The following is a 19,970-nucleotide window of genomic DNA, read 5'->3' as shown; positions in this document are numbered from 1 at the left end:
ACACCCATTTAAGGCCAGTTCTCTCCACAACAAAACTTCTGTAAGATGTGTCCCGCAGACAGCAAACAGGAACATCACTTCTCTCAAACTTTGTGACTGGCCATTTTGCTTACAGATAGTGATGCATGTAGCTACATTGCCTGTTTCCTCGTGACACTGCCCACGACAGCTAACAAAAATGGTGAGCCTGTGTCTGGTTAAGGTAAATGCGGCTGCTGAGTCTGGGTGTCCCTGTGTCTGGTTAAGGTAAAGAGCCATTTTGTTATCAACAGGCTCACTAAGCAGCCAACAGAATCGGCACATCTTAACTCCTGAGGGAACATTTCATTCCTGCAAATTCCTCACAATTGCATACTAATGTCCCCTGATAATTTCCTAAACTGGTACATTCACAATTTGATAATTCACAATATTAATTCTCTGTCTCTCCTGTTTTGAGTTTTCTTTGATGTTATGCTTACATGAGAATGTCCCTGATAGGCTCAGACACTTGAGCACTTGGTCTCCAAGCTGGTGGCAGTTTGGGGAGGTTGTGGGACATTTGAGAGGCACAAGCTTGCTGGAGAAAGTGTGTCTTGCTTCCCTTCCTATCTGCTTTTTCTGCCTTGTGTTTGTGAATTAGAGTGCTGGCTCTCAGCTTTCTGATCTGGCTGCTATGCCTCCTAGCCAGGATGGACTCTTATCCCCAAGGAACCACAATCCCAAATAAACCCTTCCTTCTGCTAGTTGTCCAGGTCATGGTGTTTTACTAACGCAACAGAACAGTAACACTACACTTGACTTCTCATTTCTGCTCACTGTGTTACACAGATACTTACAATGTGTATATGGTCACACGCACCAATCTTCGCAATCATTGCTTTTGTGTCTCAGTAATTTTCAGTAATGTCATCTCCATCCTAGTCTTCATCTTCTGCCCTTTTGGTAATTTCTTTGAAGTCATTAATTCCTTTCAAATTCACAGTTTAGGTAGAGCCCAAACTCCTCCCCAGCATCAAGTAGTGACTAGATAGCTCCCTCTTTCTCAGTTCAGCTGTATAAAAATCTGCCACTATAACTGACTGTCTTATTAAATATTTGCTTACAGTGGATGGAGACATTGCTCAGTGGTTAGGAACACCAGTTGCTTTTCTCCAGGATGTGGGTTTGGTTCATAGCAACTATATGGCAGCTCACACTTGCCTGCAACCACAGTTCCATGGAACCAGGAACCCTCTGCCGGTCTTTTGTAGGCACAGCATACACACAGTATACATCATCATAGAGGCACAACACTCAAACACTGGTCCAACCACTCTGACTAAGGGACCACCCCCAGGAAGGTGGCTCGTTAAGCCATGCTAGAGTTGGGCAGAATAATTAGGTCTTTAAGGAGATGTACTTTTCCCTTCCCAGAATCCCTGCCTCTAATGCAGTAGCTCATGAGCCACAGCTACGAAAAGGTCACAAGTCTGCCTGCTCCAAAAGCCTCTGAATTATCCAGAAATGGCTGCTGCTTCCTTTCCTTTCTAAGTGTGCCTTCCCTTTCCCCAACATTTCCTTCCCTCCATGCGGCTGCTTGTCCACCATGTCTCCACCTTCCATGCGAGCTGCAGTGGCTTCTTCCTTCTCCTCCAGGAAGCTGCTGAGAGTCAATGTCTGCCCTGGGGTTTCTCTAATACAACTGTCCTTGGGCTTCCATCTGAGTCCATCATAAATTGATGGGAGTAAGAACTCGAGAGAAGTTCCTGATTTCCCCCGCTGTCCACACCAGCTCAGCTGCTATGTGAGGGTGGAGGCCCAAATTCCAAATCCACGAAGCTATTTCTCCAGCCCAGCTTACAGGTTTCTAAGTAGTATAATTAGTGATATACTTAAAACACACAGCACATTAAAGAGAAACACAACTTTAGAGAGAAAATATTTAATTTATTTCATGAAAAAAAGTACAAAGCTTTGTAAAAGAGGTTTAGGTTTCCATGTACAGTAGAATACTCCCACTTCCCAGGACCCCAGGAACTGCATTTCTTTTGAGTTGATGAAGGCCACCAAGCTCTCATTCCATCTAACCACACACTTTAAAAATCCACTCAAGAGTTTGGTCTACAAATAAATGTAAAATACAGTTGCATAAAAATATATTAATCAATCTCTATTAAACACTTAAAAAATACACAGCAGGTAAATTCTTTTAGACCAAAGCATGTCTAGAATAGCAGTATCTGAACTTGCACTGTTAAGGCATGAAGTCACACGGCAGACCACCTCTAGTCTCACACACAAAACTACAAAATGGAGCCACCCAAGATGGGGAAGTCTCTAATGTGACATGTCTAGGAAACATTCCTTACAGGACAGATAGACAGATGGACATCTTGATTACACAAGCATGAAGTACTAACAGTAAGAGTGTCTGCCCTGGCTCTCCACGCACTCCTACACAGGGACTGAAAACTGCACCATCCGCCCATGTACAATTAGGATGCTTTACTTGAGTCACACAGGGTCCTGGACCCCTGCCTTTGAAAAATAAGACATTACTAGAGATTCTAGAAAAATAACCATCACAACAACATTTCCCCATTCACAGCTTTGTGGAACGCTGGCTCCTCAAAGGCTCCAGAAACTCCAGCTACTTCTGAGGGAGAAGTCAAGGACTTCAAGAGGGGTGCTGGCTTAGGTTTCTGCAGGTAAACGGCAATGATGACATCACAGGCATGCATCAACAAGACATTCCAACTCTATGACAACAAAAACCATTCATGCTCCTGGTGGAACTAAAAAGAAAGATAACTAATTTTTAAAAGAAAGGATGATTCAGTGGCTATGTTAGGGACTTGTGTTTTTTCCCCCTTAGGTTTTATTTATCTCAACTTATTTTCTCATGAAACTAGGTACAGAATAACAATTCCCTTTGAACTGCCCATATCTCAGAGGATCTTGACCCTCGTTTTCAAGTGGAAAGCTGTAATTAAGCATCCCAAGAGTACCAACGGCTTGTCTACACTTAACAGCTTCAGATTATATAAAAGCAGTTTTGCTCAAGTCCATTTCTTAGGCAGGGCAGACAGAACACTTGTGGCACAGGGCTGCTGGCTTAGTGTTCACTTCTAACCTAAAGCTGACGTGCACATGGGGGAAGTGCTCTTGAAAATGCTGGCAGCCCTTTCCTTTGGGTGAGAAGGCTGTCAACAGCAGTGTCCACAGGCACACGAGTGACGTGCCAGGGGAGGAGAGCACACACCAAGAATGAGTAACTACACCCAAGCACGCATTCCACAAGTGTCTAGGGTCTGAGCTTTTTACCTCTCACCTCTGACAATGATTAAACCAAAGCCGCACCAGGAGAACCTGCAGGAGAGCTCGTCCTATTCGTCTCCCAGCCCATGTGCTCGCTCTTACAGCCATCTGAGAGCTGAGCGCCGGGCTCTGCCACAAGTCAGCACATGTAGGAGCTGAGGTTTATTAGCCATAGAATGCCATGTGGCTCAAATCCCAAAGCCTGTAACTTTTACGACCATTCTTTCTATTACCCTGCTGCACAGAAACGGGAGCAAAGCACACTTCATTAAGGTCAGGGTGAAACCAGTGGCTTGGTGAGTGCCAATTCTTCATTCAGGCTATGGGACACAGGTGGAAAAAGCAACTGGTGATTGGCACTGTGTCTACCTTAAGGTAAGTGACCAGGACGGTCATGCACGGACACCAGGAATGACCCCTCACGACACAGGCAGAGCATGCTCACTGCACACAGCCCACCTCACTACCATGTCACTTAACTCCACCCTGGGATGCCCGTCAGGAGCCAGCACTGGCTTGCAGTGCTAAGCTGACATCAGGAACAACTTCTGAATCACCAGGATGTCCGCCCGCACAGGACCATTAAGGACTTCACACTTCTACACCTCACTTCTCAGGACCGCATCAGCCCTGTTCTTTGGGATGAGGTCACTCGGACAGTCCTGACTGCTATTTCTGTACACACACCTGCTGAGAAGAACTGAGGATAATGGCTGGAATCAGGGGCACAGAAAAGCCTCTGGGAAATAACAATTATATATACTACTCCAAGGCCCAGGCAGCTAAGAGTCTAGTTAAAGCTACGTAATTTAAATGGCATTATTTGAATTTCAAAAACAATCACTCCTAGGGCTCCTGGAATTCTCCAGATTGATAAGTTACTACATAAAGGCACGAAATATGTGAACCATGCATGTCTAAGAGACAACACGGCAGGCAGCGGGCAGACAACTGTCCAGGCTCTGCCACTTCCTCAGCGCCTGATTGGGGTTTACCTGTCCTCCCCTGCGAGGCTGTGCTGAGGACACACAGTCAACACAAAGCACTCGGGGAAGCACCCGCAGATGGCAAGAACTCAATGACTGTGACTCCCCTGCCCCGTCTTGAAAGCCTGAGGAGGTGGGCGCAGAATTACTCCTCCACTCCCCATCTGTGAGAGCCCCAGTCAGTCCTGCTGCTCACTAGTCACACAGCCATCAAGGACACTCATCACACCCACCCACGCCCACGTACTTGGCCCTGTTCTAGGCCCTGGACTCTATCCTAGGAGCTTCCTGACCTGCGGATGGGGTACCACCACGCCAAAGCAGCACCCGTCTCTACATGGCTCACACCTATCTAGTCTGTATGTTGTACTGAATGAAGCCCACCCCAGGAAATGAATGTGAAAGCACTTTGAAGATCTGGAGAACAGCATCCCAGGGAGAGACAGCACCCTCCCGGGACATTCCGGTTACAATCTCAGGATGCTTGTACAAACTGTAAGAGTGTGGTGAGGTTTCCAGCTATGTCTGGATTCTCTATGGAATGGATTCATTGGTTAAAGTCCCAGAAGATCTTTCTAAACCCTTCACTATGGGGTCCTTCTTCATGGACACAAGGTGGTGAAAGTGTAACACACCCACCATTAAGTGCCCTTTTTCTTCTTGAGCCCAGACTCTACCGGGTATACTAACATGTCAGACGGGGAAGAAATATTTTGCTTTAGAAACTGGAGTTGTGAAAAAAATGTCAAGCACGTGTCTGCGGCCATAAATTATTGTCATTATTAGTAACAAAACTGATAAGTAGCAGTTCATAAATTATTCCATGCTAAATGCTGTGGCGAACATTTCACTGAATCCTGGCAGCGAGCCCAGGCAGCCCTGCTTTACAGGGTTAGACCGCCACAGAGCCCACGCTCTGGCCACCACACTGTGCCACACACAAAACACCACGACTACTCCTTCCTCACCAACTCACTTTAAAGGGAACTGGTAAATGAAAAAACTCTAAACTAGATCCCATCTTTGGTAATGGAAGTGGCTTTAGAAAAGCTATTACATTAGTGCTTTCTATTCAGATTTATCTTTAAAGATATTAGATCTTTCTAAAGTGCTGATCATTGAAAGATAGAGAAGCAGAATGAAAATAAACACCAAGAGTTTGCTCATTTATGAGCATTAATGATGCAGTCTTCCTGCAAATATTTTTGTTATTGTCCACTACAAAACTTCACTCTCCATGATTTTTTTCTCCCTCTGACGATTGAACCCAGGGTCTCTACACATGGCAAAGAAACATTCTCCCACTGAGTCACAACACTGTCCTGCCGATGGCAGCAGGTAAGCTCAAGTCTCTTCAGCTGATAGACAAGAACGAGCAGTCAGTTCTGAATCTGTGGCAAAATTGTAGTCACACATTCTCATTATGCTCCCCAAATTCCCAACCTTGCAAAAAGTAGGCCAACATCCTTATCCCAGCAGCAGGAGCCCCAGAGCAGACAGGCTGTAAGACAAACAGCTCACAGAGAAAACGGAAGGCTGCTGCAGGTCCTCAAGTTTTTAAACTTTCCAGTGTTTCCTTATGTGACATTATGTCACCCATGAGTCTAGGAAGCTATGTGCACTGTTCAGTGTGAGTTTTCTAAACCTACACTAACCTACTACTGATAACACTGTAGCATCAACAGGAGCATAGAGAGGCAGGGTGAGGATGAGGAGTCAAACTGTGTAAACTGTGTATTCGGAAGACCAGGGAACCACTGAGCACTAAACTAACATTCTGCCCAGACAGAAGAAAACCAAGGGATTCTAAAGAGGATTTGGGGAATTTTTAAGGTACAGAAACTACAGAATACACACTTGTATTTTTAGAGTGAAAACTGTGTAACCCTTATTTCTACATTAGTTAAACCGTATATACTCTGTTCTAGAGAGTGATGCTGTTTATGTCCTCAATCAGGAACAGTTGAGCCAAACTATTCTCATCCTGCCCAACTGGAAAAGAGAAACACAACAAACCCAACAAAGAGGCTGAAATACAGGAGGGTGCAGTCCACAGCCCATGGGCTACAGACGTAGTTACAGACCCTTTGCTGTGGCCGCTCTGCTGCAAAGGTCTCCCGGGCAATCGTGTGTAGCTCTGACCAAGATCTCTGCCCCTTTCCATCTGCATTTCTCTCAAAGAGCAGCTTCTGCAGATTCTATATGTTCTTACTCCAGAGAACTTTTAGCTAACTCAATAATAAAACAAGCAAATTTTACCCGTGAAAACTACTTCAAAAATCAACCAATATATGTGTAGAATGATACTTAAATAATTACACTTCATATCTAGTTCTTTTGGGGAAAAAGGAGGGCATGCTATGCCAGACTGTCTACAGATACTTATTGAATTTATAGATGCTTCTGAAATCTTATAATCTGAATAAATAAAATATATGCCAAGTTAGTTTTAAAAAGCAAATGGGCTTTTAAACCATTATGATGATATTCTATGATAATTACAGCAACAATGAGAATCACTCCCCATATTCTATCTCAGTCATGTTTCTTAGGAGGCTAAAGAACTCAAATACAAAAGCAGTGTGAGCAAACCACTGCTTCAGCACTAACACTTTAAATCAAAGCATGAAAGGATAATTATACCCGTCAGCTGCACTGAAATACTTTACACTGATCACATCAATTTAAAGGTTTACATGTGATTTTTTCAAAATATCAGAATTAATGATCATAATTTAAATTCTAAATATGGGAACCAAAATAGTAACAAAAATCCCAAACCCAATAAATCTGTATTTAACTCTTAAAACTGAAATGTTAATTCCCCAAACAATATAATACTTATATCAAGTTACACCATCACAATAAGTTATCATGCGAAGGAATATGGCCTGAATCCCACCTCAAGGGTCAGCACGTCTCTGGGGATCTAGGCATTGTCTGCTAGGCATATAAGAAGAGGTCTGCATGCTCTCAGGAATTCTTTCTTTTTTCTGTATAAAGTTATAAGGCATTAATAATGGTGTTAAAACAAATAATTTATAATAAAAATAGATTAAAACTCTCTTTTACAAAGACCTCAGCTAGAAAACACAGACGAGATAGTAAGTAGCCCTCTTGTACTCTCGGGGTCTCCTGAGCACAGCTTTTGTTCTGGCTTCAGACAGACCGGAGTCACTAAGTGGAGGTGACTCAATAACAGCGCACGGCTTAGGTCTGTCCCGTGACTATGACCGCCACCGATGAAGGCAGAGAGGTTATTTAAAACACCCAGTGCTATTACAAGTAACTGCACAACACAGTATTCTCTACTATGGCATGGACTGCAGCCTCGTGCCAAGAGCAGCAAAGCTAACGCTACAGTGGTTTAAACGATGCCCAATGACTGGCTAGTACACAGCTAAAATGAAGCCATTTGTTTAGAATTAAAATGTTAATAAGGAGAGAAACTTTATTTTGGGATCGGTTGTTACAACTAAGCAATGGACTTTTAATACTTTTTTTCCTAAACGGCAGGTGGAGGATGGATGGGGGCTAACTCCTAGAATACATGTGTGAGCTCTACAGGAGCTCCACAGCCTGGCTGGGTATCGGTTATCTGCAAAGGCTGCCTGAACAAGATCCCCTTCATCATACAAGCACTGCTGTCTGCACTGCAGTAGTACAGAAACACGCTGACGGATAGCACAGCTTCAAGTGACAAGCAATCGGTAGGAATCCGCAGGGCAATTGTGGGTTGACTGGAAATACTCTCTATGTCTCCAGACGGGGCCTGCTCCTGAAGAAGCCACTCATTGCCTAGAAAACAGGAGAGAGTATCATACAGACTACAGAAGACACAAGAGGTCAGTACAGCTCTGGGCCTCACCCATGTGAGAACCAGTGGTCAGACCTCAAAAGTCACCTAAATGCTGGGTGTAGGTGACACCTACCTGCAATCCCAGAGGACAGGGGTAGGGACAAGGCATCCCTGGATCAAGCTGGCTGGCCAGTTAGACTACTCAGAACAGTGAGCTCGGGCTTAGGGGCAGACCCTTCCTCAACACTTTAGGTGCAGAGATGTCAGAAAGACATGTGGCAGTTAACTACCTGCACACAAAAACATGTGCATGTACACACACACACACACACACACACACACACACACACACACACACACATGTAATCACACCAGGTAACACACTCACACACGAAATATACATACATTTGAAAAGATAAAAGTAGGAAACTAGAAAATTCTAAGAAAAGTGTCTCTTAATCAGCAAGTATTTACTACAAGTCTGTGAATGCCGGCACTTTGGTCTGTGGAAATGACACGCGGGCGTGAGACATAATGACCCCCACGAGAAGTTCCCAGACTGACAATCTCTGTATTTCGTTAATGCAGCTCTTCCCTTCTGTGAAATCTATAACACAACTGATCTCTCCTGGAATAAAACTGAGAACTGCAGCTATGGCTCCTTAGCTCCTTCTCACCCCTGCTCAGAGTACATCTATCATTGAATACCAAGCACAGGGACAGTGAGACAGCTGATCATTTTTACCCAAAGGGAAAAGCTCCAGGGACCGTCTAAAAACTACAGAATGAACTTCCGAGAGCACAAATGCACACAACTCTGCAGTGAATTCTAAATCCAGACAAGACAGTAAAAAACTATTTTAACATTAAAATCCAGAAATTAAGACATCAACTATTTCTTTGTGTATTTTTCATATTTATCACATTTGTGACTTATAAAGATGTAAGATGCATGTAGTTCTTTAAAACATTCACATATTCTAGCCACTGTAACTATTTCTCAAGAACCAGCCCCAAGAGAAACTATCTTCTATCCCTATGTGAAGACATGGCTCTATAATACTTTCGGAATCTTTGAATTACTAGGATTCTTGCCTAAAAGCTTATTTGCTCTATATAGTGAAAATAGAGACAATATTGCAGACAAGTAATAAAACATGTAAGTATTTGACCCCTCCAGTTTAATGCCATCTTCACTGTATATGACAATGATTCAGAATTCAACTATTTGAAAGTTTAAGAATGCAGCATTAAAAAGGTTAATTGTTGTCAGGTCGTGGTGGCACATGGCTTTAATCCCAGCACTGGGAGGCAGAGGAGGCGAATCTGAGGCTGTCCTGGTCTACAGAGCGAGTTCCAGGATGGCCAGGGCTATACAGAGAAACCCCTCTTGAAAAGCCAAAACAAAACAAAAACACAAACAAACCAAACAAAAAAACAAAGACAAAACAAAACAAAAAAGGTTAATTATCAACATCTTACTTTAAAAAAATACTGGTCTCTAATTACACAGAGAAATTAAATATGTGAGCTGTGATTCCCCAATTGCTGGGGTGCTTTGCTATGTATAGACACAGGCAGAATAGCTATACCCTTCCTAGACCTCCTGGAGCCCAGAGAGGGGATGTGCTGTGCCCAGGGTTTGTAGTTTGCCCCCAAAGCTAGGCCACATGTACAGCCTTCTTTCTTGTGGGGATCAGAGGAGGTGGTTCCCACAGGCTCAGGGAGCCACCTCGGGGCCAGTCCAGACTGTAACCAGCAGGCCACCTGCAGATCCCCTTGGCCTGGACATCACACTGACTGCTACAGATCCGTATGAAGGTGGGCAGGCTCAAGGCCAGGATTGGGGGACACAGAAGAACTGTGTGAGAGGGTGTGGGAGAAGGAGCTCAGGAAATGGGAGAGTGAGTGAGAATGTGCCAAAGAGCGTGGGAGACGAGTGCAGAGGAAGCGCATCTGAGACGAGCCCAGGGCTTCTCTGTAGACCTGCTGTCCGCTGTCAGATGGTGCACGTCCGACAGCACTGACAACAGCACACAGAACACACACAGGCCGAGCAGGACCCTAAACAAGGAAGCGCCACTTCATGTCTTCTCATCAGACTTTCAATTCTTATTTATTTAACTTTGGTTTTCTGACTGGCTCTCTCACTCTGTGGGCAGATGGCCTGGAAATCACTATGTAGCTCCGGCTAGCCTCAAACTGGCAGTCCTCCTAAATGCTGTTTAAGGGGACAGCAGGAAGAGGGAGACTAAGGTAAGCATGCAGGCAGGTCTAATTCCCAGAGCCCGTGTTGTTCAGAGATGAGAGGGCTCTCGTGGGCCACATCTTCTTAATGAAAAGGAAGAGGGGACAGCAAAGGCCAAGAGAAAAATATCAAAGTGGTGTTACAGCTAGAATCACAGTTTTCACATAATTTCCCTTAAATCTTGCCCAAACACACAGTAAAATATATAACAAAGCTATCGGCTCAGCCTCGGGGCTTTATCCTGTGTCTGTGGAGCCAGCCCTACCTTCAGCAGTCAGGAACCAGCAGCTGGGCACACCTTCTGTCAGCTTTGTTCCTGGGGGAAGGTCCAGCTTGAGCTTCAGCTGCAGAGTCTGGCCAGGACACACAGTCACAGGGGCGAGTTGGATGTTTGGGGCAGACTTGGGCACTTTGGGTACTGTCTTCTGTTTCTCTCTGGGGAAGGGACCATCCACCATGGCACTGTCAGGCTTGAAGATGGGAAGCTAGAAGACCAGAGGATGGGTTATTGAAGCAGAAGCACTCTTAGGACCAAAGCGAGAGAGCCTGACCTCAGATGGGGCAGAAACACGACATTCTCTATCAATGACATCAGTGCCCCCCAGAGCACAGTGCAACAGCTCACCTCAGCAGTCAGATCACCCCTGAGACCACAGAATCCAACAGCTGCAACGTGCTTACACACGGCAGGAAACTAAAGCAACACTTTACAAATCTAAGGACCGGGAGGATGATACATGCTCCTAACCTTCACTACCAGGAGGTATCCAAAGATGATACTTTTGCTGCCATTCTGTGGCATTTATTTTTAAACAAAGTACCTCATAAAAATAAAAAGCCCCCTTCCATCCAGGTAAATAGGATACATTAATAAAGCGGTGGGAAACACTGCTTTTTTGAAGACAAATTTGAACTTGGTCACATCTGCACTAGTCTATCTCATTTTCAGAGGCTGGGGGCTGTGACTTCTAGAGGTTCCCCCAGAAGATGACTTGGTAATGGATTTACCACAGGAAACAGACAGACAGCAATAATCTAAAGATCACTGAAAAAAATAAGACAAAACAACAACAAAAAAACCAAGGCCACATGGCACACAAATACAGTGTGTCATGACTTCTATGCATTTAAAAACAGACCCATTTCTCTTCAAAATCCAACACTTTCCTCATCCACTCACAGCAGATGGAAACTTCTATTTTAAGACTAACAGGAGACCTTCAAAGCAAGTCCCTGAAAACAACAGGGGCATCCACTTCCGGCTCCCGCGCTCCACCTGCCCAGTACACATCAGTCGCCCTGCACCCACGTCCGTCCTCTAAGCTACGCCTTAAGATAACTCACCACAGAGACTGTTTCTGCTTCCAGATCCATCACTTTGATTTGGTGATTATTAGTGTCCGCTACATATAACAGCCGACCACTCTCACCGACACACAAGCCTCCAGGCTCATTAAAAGCTGACTCTGCAAAACTGGAAGCTGCATCATTTGCATCTCCGGTCCCTGCTAGCGTTGAGCAGACTTTTGTTTTTGGATCCACAACTTTAATCTAAAGAAAAATGAACAAACATTTCCCTTGCAGTCGGCCCTGTTTACAGCAGTGCCAGGTAAGCCAGGACTCCTGGCTGTTATTAGCATTCTCGATAAATACATCTTCAAACAGTAGATATTTCCTATTTTCCCCAACATCTGAATTACATCATCAAAAGGGAGCTATTTCATCCCTAGTAAAACCTTTAAAAAAATCTTAGTTATATCATAGTTTCTTGTTAATTTCAGGATTTCCCCTATGGAATTAAAAACAGCCTTTTCTGCCTCTTAGAGAACACAGCTAACCCAACTCCCTGAGAACACTGTCTGAGGATTGCTGCTTCTGTTAAACTGAAGTCTTGCCACAAAGAACTCTGTAGGAAGAGCAGAGACAACCAGATGGAAGAGAAAAAGGTGCTCAGGATGGATTTAACTGCTCATGGTCACTGTCACCATGCTACAATTCAAAACTCTTCATCTGCTAGTGCCCCTGTGAGCATAACTGGTAACCTGACACACTCTAGAGTCAACAGAAAAGGGAGCTACAATCAAGGAAAGCCAGTGGGCATGTCTGTGAGGAGACTGTTGTTTATTAATATGGGGAGGCTCACCCCACTATGGGTAGGGCCAATCCCTGGTCAGGTGAGCCTGGGTCTGTGAGCAAGTAGCAAGCAGGCCTGCCTTTACTTCCTGCCCTGACTTCCCTCTGGGACGGCCTTAACCTGGGTGTGAGCCAGATGAATCTCCCTCTTACACTGCCTTTGGTCAGTTTTACTGTGGCAACAAAACGCAACTCCAACACCTGTGCTCACACTTTCCCTAACGCATCTCCTTGTTTCCTGACTTCCTTACCGAGCAGCTTTGATGGGTCACATTCATACATTTAAGTCACAGGCACAAGAATTAGCCAGCATTTCCTCAGTTCAGACACCACAAGGCTCCGAGGGCTACAGCTGCTCTCTGCACTAGAGTGGCACTGGCAGGTAGCACCTGGGTCAAAAGCAAGCCCCGTGTCTTCAGCTGAGACTCACCTTATGATTATAGGAGTCTGCCACATAGAGCAGATTCCTCTTCGCGTCCCATGCAACCCCGAGCGGATGCTGAAGCTTCGCATTGATGCCTACTCCATCAATATCACCAAAAGCAAATAAATTCTTTTATTGTATTTTTTAAAGAGAAAGAAACAGCAGTTATTAAAAACTTTCAGTGTTTTGTTAGATAAAGTGAACCCTAAGGTCGTCGTGTTAGTAAAGCTAAAGGGGAAGCTCTGGTTTCCGTGGGGAGCTGGGAGTGTGACACAGACTGGAGAGTGCAGCGAGGGTCTGCGGGCTGATTGCTGTGGCACTCACAGAGGCCAGCGTCTGCTCAGGAAGAGGCCAAGTCTGCAGTCTAGTGCTCTGTCCAGTCCACCGCTACACCCAAAGCAGTCTCTCTGCTGTCCCACAGCAGCTACTTTATCAGATGCTCTAAGGGAGCCTCAGCATTACGTGTAATCAGGCAGGGTCCCTTTTCAAGGCCTCACTTGAGTTTCTTTACAGTCACTGTCTCTGGGTTAACTACATTCTATCACGGATAGGCTAGGAATGAACCTCCTAAATTTTATGAATAGCTCAAAATCCAGGGAACTGCACATAGTGACTTCTTTACCATGGGATCTCGTTCTCCTCCTACGAGGTGCTTCACGGCTCCATCTTTGAGTGAGATGGTTCTCACTGTACTGCTCTCACTATCCGCCACAAAGAGGCAGCTCCAGGGATCTTCTGAGGCTAGAGCGAGACCTGAAGGTTGGGCAAACCCCGCCTTGTGAGGGTATGCATTGTTACGGTTCTCTTCATTGCCGCTCCCAGCAACACGCAGGCAGGTTCCTTTCTCTAGCTCACTGAAAGACAAGCATAGGCACAAGTTACAAAAGGAATGTAATAGACCCACAGAAGCAGTGATGACTGCCTGTCCACTACTCTGTCTGTCCAGCCATGCTCTTGGTGAGCCACTGTGCAGTGCTCACTTCTCTTCGGTATACTAACTACTGAAGTCACCCTCTAAATCCCTGGATCAACAATAACGATCAGGTTATTATGAAATAATGAGATGATTTTATTCTCATTTTAACTTCTTAGTTTCATAGAACAGCAGTTCTAGAAGGGAATTTATTAATAAAGAGACTAGTTTTCTTTAAAAACGCCTGTGTCTTCTACAAGCATGACCATTTTCAGAAACGACATAACGACTCTGCTGCACTAAATGATCAACTGTACGACCATCTCCTCTCCACACTGGGGACAGCCTACTGAGAGCAGCGCAGAGCAACAGCTGCCGAGATCATGTCTCAAAAAGTTGAAAAGAAAGACTGTGATGATTCCTTTTGTAATGCAGAGAAAGTTTACACCTTGATTTCTAAATTTATGCCAAAAGGATTAAGAAGACATGGTACCGAGAAAGAGGAAGCTGACTTCAAGTGCAAAGTGAGAGACTGTGTTCTCCATCTCCAAACATGGCACGTCACACAGAAGTCCAATGTGACCAGACTCTGAACTGGTACCTGCTCAATGCTAAAGCAAGCAGAAGCAGGTGATGGAAGGCAAGAGCACAGAATGCACGAAACATGGCCAGAGAAATATGTACAAGACCTACACTGCAAGGGAGGAAGTCACAACATACAGGAACCCTATGATAATGAAGTGGATGAGCAGAGACACTAACGCGTTAGGGGTCACTACTCCCTGCGAATCTGCACTAGACACAGTCTGTGCAGTGCTGTACTAACTTTGGAGTAATCCACCAACAAAATTAAGATGCAGGTCAATGTAACTTGAGCAACCATTTTCCTATTATAAATATTGACACCCCTTCTTACGGGGAGACACAGGCAGCCCTGACAGCATATTCTGCTGCTGTCACTTGTGAGTGCTGGTATAGTCACACCTCATGTATCACTGGTGACCACAGTGTTCACGTCACTATTGTCTCTGGCCTGGAAGACAGCTATAGCCTCCTGAGTCACACCTTGTTCCACTCTGAATACTAGAAGGATTCTCTCAAGAATACAGATCTAACCAAGTCACTTCTCAGCTTAGAACTTTCTATATCAGCTTCTGGAAAGCTCTAGTCTCTTAAAGGACTCCAGGTGTGACAACCTTTGTCCTGACATCACGGCATGAGTGGTGGCTCAGAAGACCTCCACTGCAGCAGCCCTTCCAGGGTACTTCAGAACCTGCTACAGAGGTTCTAACGACACAGGATTTCTCCAGTTTTCACTGTTCACTGATCTAATTCTTCTGAGGCTGGGCATGTCTTCATTTCAGCTTTAACAGAGAGCATATCATTTCATCTCTATTGCCTAATATGGTACCTAGCAGAAATGTTTTAGATCAGTGGTTCTCAATAGTCTTCATGCATCTTCCCTTTAATATAGTTCCTCATGCTGTGGTAACCCCAACCATAAAATTACTTTCAGTGTTAGTTCATAACTCTATTTTGTTACTGTTATGAATCATGGTAAATACCTGTGTTTTCCAATGGTCTTAGACGAACCCCATGAAAAGGTTATTGGACCCAAAGGGGTCATGACCCACAAGTAGAGAATCACTGTTCTAGATGCATGACTGTCATAAAACATTCCACAACTGTGTTCTACACCCACCCCTAGACATTTTGAGATCTTGATTGCTAGACAGCTATCCCTTTCTACTAATAAAGATAATGGTGATGAGCCCAGTGTGGAGCCTTTGATCCCAGCACTTGGGAGTCAGAGGGAGATGGCTCTCTCTGAGCCTAGTTTACAGAGCGAGTTTCAGGACAGCCAGGACTATACAGAGAAACCCTGTCCTGATCAAACAACAACAATAACAAAAAACAAAAATACCCCTTGTATCTATATTAATTATGTTTTCAAGGTTAAACAGATATTTTAAATAGGTCTTCAAATACTTCAGAGGTCTACAGAATGTCATTTAAGATGTTTCAATAACATATGTTCCTTCTTTTATGACAATGAGACATGTCTGCTCCTGGCAGCACAAATCTACTTCAGAGAAAATGATGGGCATGGAAGAAACTCTTCATGGAGTTTACTTTGTTTGTGGCAAAACAAAAAAAAAAAACAAAAACAAACAAAAAAAAAAACCTACTGGGCAAGAAAGTGCCCCTCCCTCTATTGCAGACACAGCAGGACGCAAAAGGGAGTGACTACAGAACCTTGCCAAGAACCGGCAGGATAGTCCTTCAAAACCCTACTTCACAGAACTCTAGGCCTGCAGGATGAAGATGAATGGATGCCCCAACACTGCAGAGGAACCTTGGGTGACTGTTTAGGTAGCCGTTTCTGTCATTTCTCACCCTTTGCAGCTCTTTTAAGAGTCCTGCCATGAACACTTAAATAGTGTTGATGAAATGCTTTTCGGTTTTCAGCCATTAGCAGGAAAAAGGCCGTGCTGTTTTAAAAGGCCAGCTTTTTGGGCCATCCTGCCAGGGCAAACTCTGACTCTTTCAGGCAGGCTGTCTGACTACGGATCAATTGGAGAGAATAAAAAAAAAAACAAAAAAACCTCTAAATGGTTTACAGTGTGTTAAACATATATGCAGGCTTGAAAAAAAGGTTAAAGTCCTTAAAATAAAAAAGAAAGAGAGTAGTTGGGTGTGGTGGTACACACTTTTAATCCCAGCACCTGGGAGGCAGAAGCAGGAGGATCTCTATGAGTTCAAGGACAGCCTGGTCTACAGAGGGAATTCCAGGACAGCCGAAGATATACAGAGAACCTGTCTCAAACAGTAAAAGTAAAAGAAATAGAGGTTAAAGTAAAGCTGCATAAAGATGGAAAACACATAGAAAATTTTGATACTGTACATTATTATGCTCTGTTTGAATTTTTTGAATGCCGAGGAACGAGCAACAGCTGCTAAAAGATATTTGTTTATAAATGCTGCTGAATTAATCCAAGATAGGTATTTTGAAAATACCTTGACTTCAAAATTGAAGTCAAAAGGTATGTTACTTTGGAGAAGAGATTTTGCTTTTGTTTCCACAGAAAACGAAAGACTGTGGATTCATTCTGAATTAAGGAAAATCAGGTTTGATCACAGAAGACCACCTGAGAAATCTCCTGTAGGAACAGATGGCCCAGATGTCTGAGTTCTACATCCAGAACAGATTCAAGATGCTGCCTGAAATGATCAAGCCTCACAGGATACTCCAGTCAGGACTTGATCATAACTTTAAATTTTCTTTAGGTCCCCATAAGATTTATCAGCGCCCCCAACCAACCAGAAGTAGCCATGAATACTACACCCACATTCTCAAAAAATGAACTATGGATATTTTCCTTTGTTTAAAAAAAAAGAGGGGGAAGTGGTGTGGAAGAATTGTCTGTATTCTATCAATCATGTTTTAAATAAATGCTGGTTGGCCAGGCAGGAAGTATAGGCAGGTCAACCAGAAAGGAAGTAGAGGCGGGGCGAAAAAGAACAGGAGAATGCTGGGAAGGTGGAAGTCCATTCCTCTCCAATCCTGTCCAGACCATGGAAGAAACAGGATGTGATCTACCCGCTGAAAAAGGTACCGAGCCACGGGGCTAACATATACTAGAATAATGGGTTAACATAAGCTACAAGAGCAAATAAGAAGCCTGAGCTAATGGGCCAATCAGTTTTATAACTTATGGAGATCTCTGTGTGATTTTCTTTGGGGCTATTAGCTGTGGGAACAAGGCAGGACAGAAACCCCAACAAGCCTGCTCCTTCATGTTACAGAGAAGGAAGAACTTCAGTTGAGAAAACTCTTCCATCAGACTGCCATGTGGTCAAACTTATGTGTCATTTTCTTGACTGATTACTATTATGAAAGGGCCCACTGTGGGTGATGCCACTCCAGGACACATGGTACTGAGGTGTATAAGAAATAAAACTGGGCAAGGCAGTAAGCAGCATTTCCTAATGGCCACTGTTATGTTGCTTCCTCCGGCTCCTCCAGGAGAAACTAGCCTGTCAGCTGAAATAACCCTCTCCTCCCCAAGCTGCTTCTGGGCATGGTGTTTATCCCAATAGAAACCTCACCAGGACTTTCACCTGTTTTCTTACTCTAAAGCTCTTACTGAGCTGTTCTGTACTAGACATACAACCATAGTGGGGCAAGACTGCTTTCTAGTAAGAAGAACAAGTTAAAGATAAGTGTGAGCCAAGAGAAGAGAGGTGAGAGAGAAGGCACAGAGTGAAGCCACAGAGGAGAGTGGCCAGATCTGCATGAGGCTGAGGGAGAAGTAAGAGACAGTGGAGAGATACTGCCTCTCATCCTCACAGGCCCAACAGTGGCATCAATCCCATGAGGTGACCCAAGAACATGCGGTGACAGAAAATGACAGAGAGCTAAAGGGGCTTGCCTATGCTTATACAGTAAGTAGCAGCTGGGATTCAGTTTCAGGCCTGACTATGTCTGAGCGGTAACCATGCAGCACTCAGCCACCTGAAGGAGTGACCACAGACACTTGTTCTGTGGCAAAGAATTAAAGCCCCACCTAATCATTTCTAGTTCTCTCTCTAGGTACTTGGAAGAAAGGCCTCCCCTAGGCTCTTAGGAATTAGATGCAGCCACAAAGCTTAATCATGGCTGATGAAATACAAGTCCAAGTGATGTATGTCATTTCTGAGCAGCAGCTTCGGGAGCCAGTTAGTGACTCACTGCCTACCCCTCAGCAGCTGCTTCCTCAGCCTGGGGACCAGTGCTCCCCAGGGACTCTACATGAGTGAGCAAGAAACCCTGCTCCAAGCTTTCCTACAGTGTGTGGCCAGCACATGCTGACAAGTACAGCAGCAGGTGTTATGAGGATGATGACCTGGGGAAGGGCACCCAAAGGACCCCGAAGAGGACAGTAGTCACTTACCTTCTCTTTGGCAGGGAGCCAGAGTCCAGGAGGAGCGCCCATATTTGATGAGTCCCAGCCATGGCTATCCACAGGATGTTATTTCTTTGGACCTCTGAACCTTCAAAAAAGTACGTTGCATGTATTATATATCTATCAGATTAGTATGACACTTCTCAGAAATGGAAATTCAATGGCTGATACTAATTTTTAAGTCAGCTGTTTTGGAAAACGCTCCTTAGTGAGCGATCAGTCTACAGATCCATCCTCTCACCAGAACTCAGAGTTGTAATGGTTTTTAATTAAATGCAGTACAGGGCGATAATTCAATACATGTTTACAAACTGTAATGACAAAATCGAAGCCATTAGCATTTCCATTTCCTTCAATCAAATCCACACATTCTTAGTAGCAGAATGTCAACCTGCACCTCTGGAAACAATGCTTTTAAACACTGATTCATAAACAAAACTTTGTGACACAAAAAAGTAGGCTAATATTATGTAAGAAACCCCTGCAATTTCTATGCAAGAAAAGATGCTTTCCAGAGCAGGGCGGTGGCACAAGTCTGCAGCCCGGAGCCTGGGGCCAGAGGGGAACAGCTCAAGCTGGAAGCCTGTTAAGACTGCACAGCTAGTCCCAGGCAAGCCTGGGCTACAAAGAAAGTAGAGACTCTATGTTAAAACAAAATGACAACAAAAAGTATAAGGAATGTGTCTTTTATGACCATATGAGATTTGACATTTAGACACAAAGTACAACAGTCATTTAAAAATCCATTTGTCTAGTTGGTTATAGAATTTATGGGAGTGTCTGTGGAAAAGTGCACGCGTGTGAACATGGAGGCTAGGGGTCAATGTTGAGTCTTCTTCAGTCACGCTCTATTTCATTCCCTTAGTAGACAGGCACTCACTGAACCTGGAGCTTGCTATGGCTGACTACTGGGAAGCCCAAAGTATCCTCCTGTCTCAGTCTCCCAGTGCTGGAACTATAGGGACATGCTTCAGTGACCGGGCTTTTATGTGGGTGCTGCAGACGAGTTCCGATACACACCACATGGCAAACCCTTTAGCAACTGAGCCACCTCTCAGCCTGGGCTTATCAGACCAAGAGGACAACACACTATAGTACAGCTGCTGACTGCACTGCTTTCTCCATTCTACTTCTAGACACTGAATGATGTAACACTTATTAGAAAGGAACAAAGTTCTACTTCTCAGATTAACTCAGTTAACCCATTTAATTTAACTAGGAGGTATTCTGAAATAACAGACA

The 19,970-nt window shown here is 44.3% G+C and overlaps 1 protein-coding gene across 1 annotated transcript in view; it reads right to left on the bottom strand.

Annotated features, from left to right (window-relative positions):
* Window positions 1-2,721: 2,721 nt before the first annotated feature.
* Window positions 2,722-19,970, bottom strand: part of Nhlrc2 (NHL repeat containing 2) — a 51,883-nt gene continuing 34,634 nt past the window's right edge. Inside the window, exons 6-11 of the mRNA XM_005352523.2 lie at window positions 18,717-18,816; window positions 13,492-13,723; window positions 12,876-12,998; window positions 11,657-11,863; window positions 10,578-10,797; window positions 2,722-8,063 (exon numbers count right to left, since the gene is read on the bottom strand). Of these exons, the coding sequence (XP_005352580.1) occupies window positions 7,807-8,063; window positions 10,578-10,797; window positions 11,657-11,863; window positions 12,876-12,998; window positions 13,492-13,723; window positions 18,717-18,816 (1,139 nt within the window). The 3' untranslated portion in view covers window positions 2,722-7,806. The remainder of the gene's footprint in view (window positions 8,064-10,577; window positions 10,798-11,656; window positions 11,864-12,875; window positions 12,999-13,491; window positions 13,724-18,716; window positions 18,817-19,970) is intronic.

The sequence above is a fragment of the Microtus ochrogaster genome, chromosome 8 (assembly GCF_000317375.1).
Source record: "Microtus ochrogaster isolate Prairie Vole_2 chromosome 8, MicOch1.0, whole genome shotgun sequence".
NCBI classification, from domain to species: Eukaryota; Metazoa; Chordata; class Mammalia; order Rodentia; family Cricetidae; genus Microtus; species Microtus ochrogaster.
This window is presented reverse-complemented; position numbering and strand designations above follow the sequence as displayed.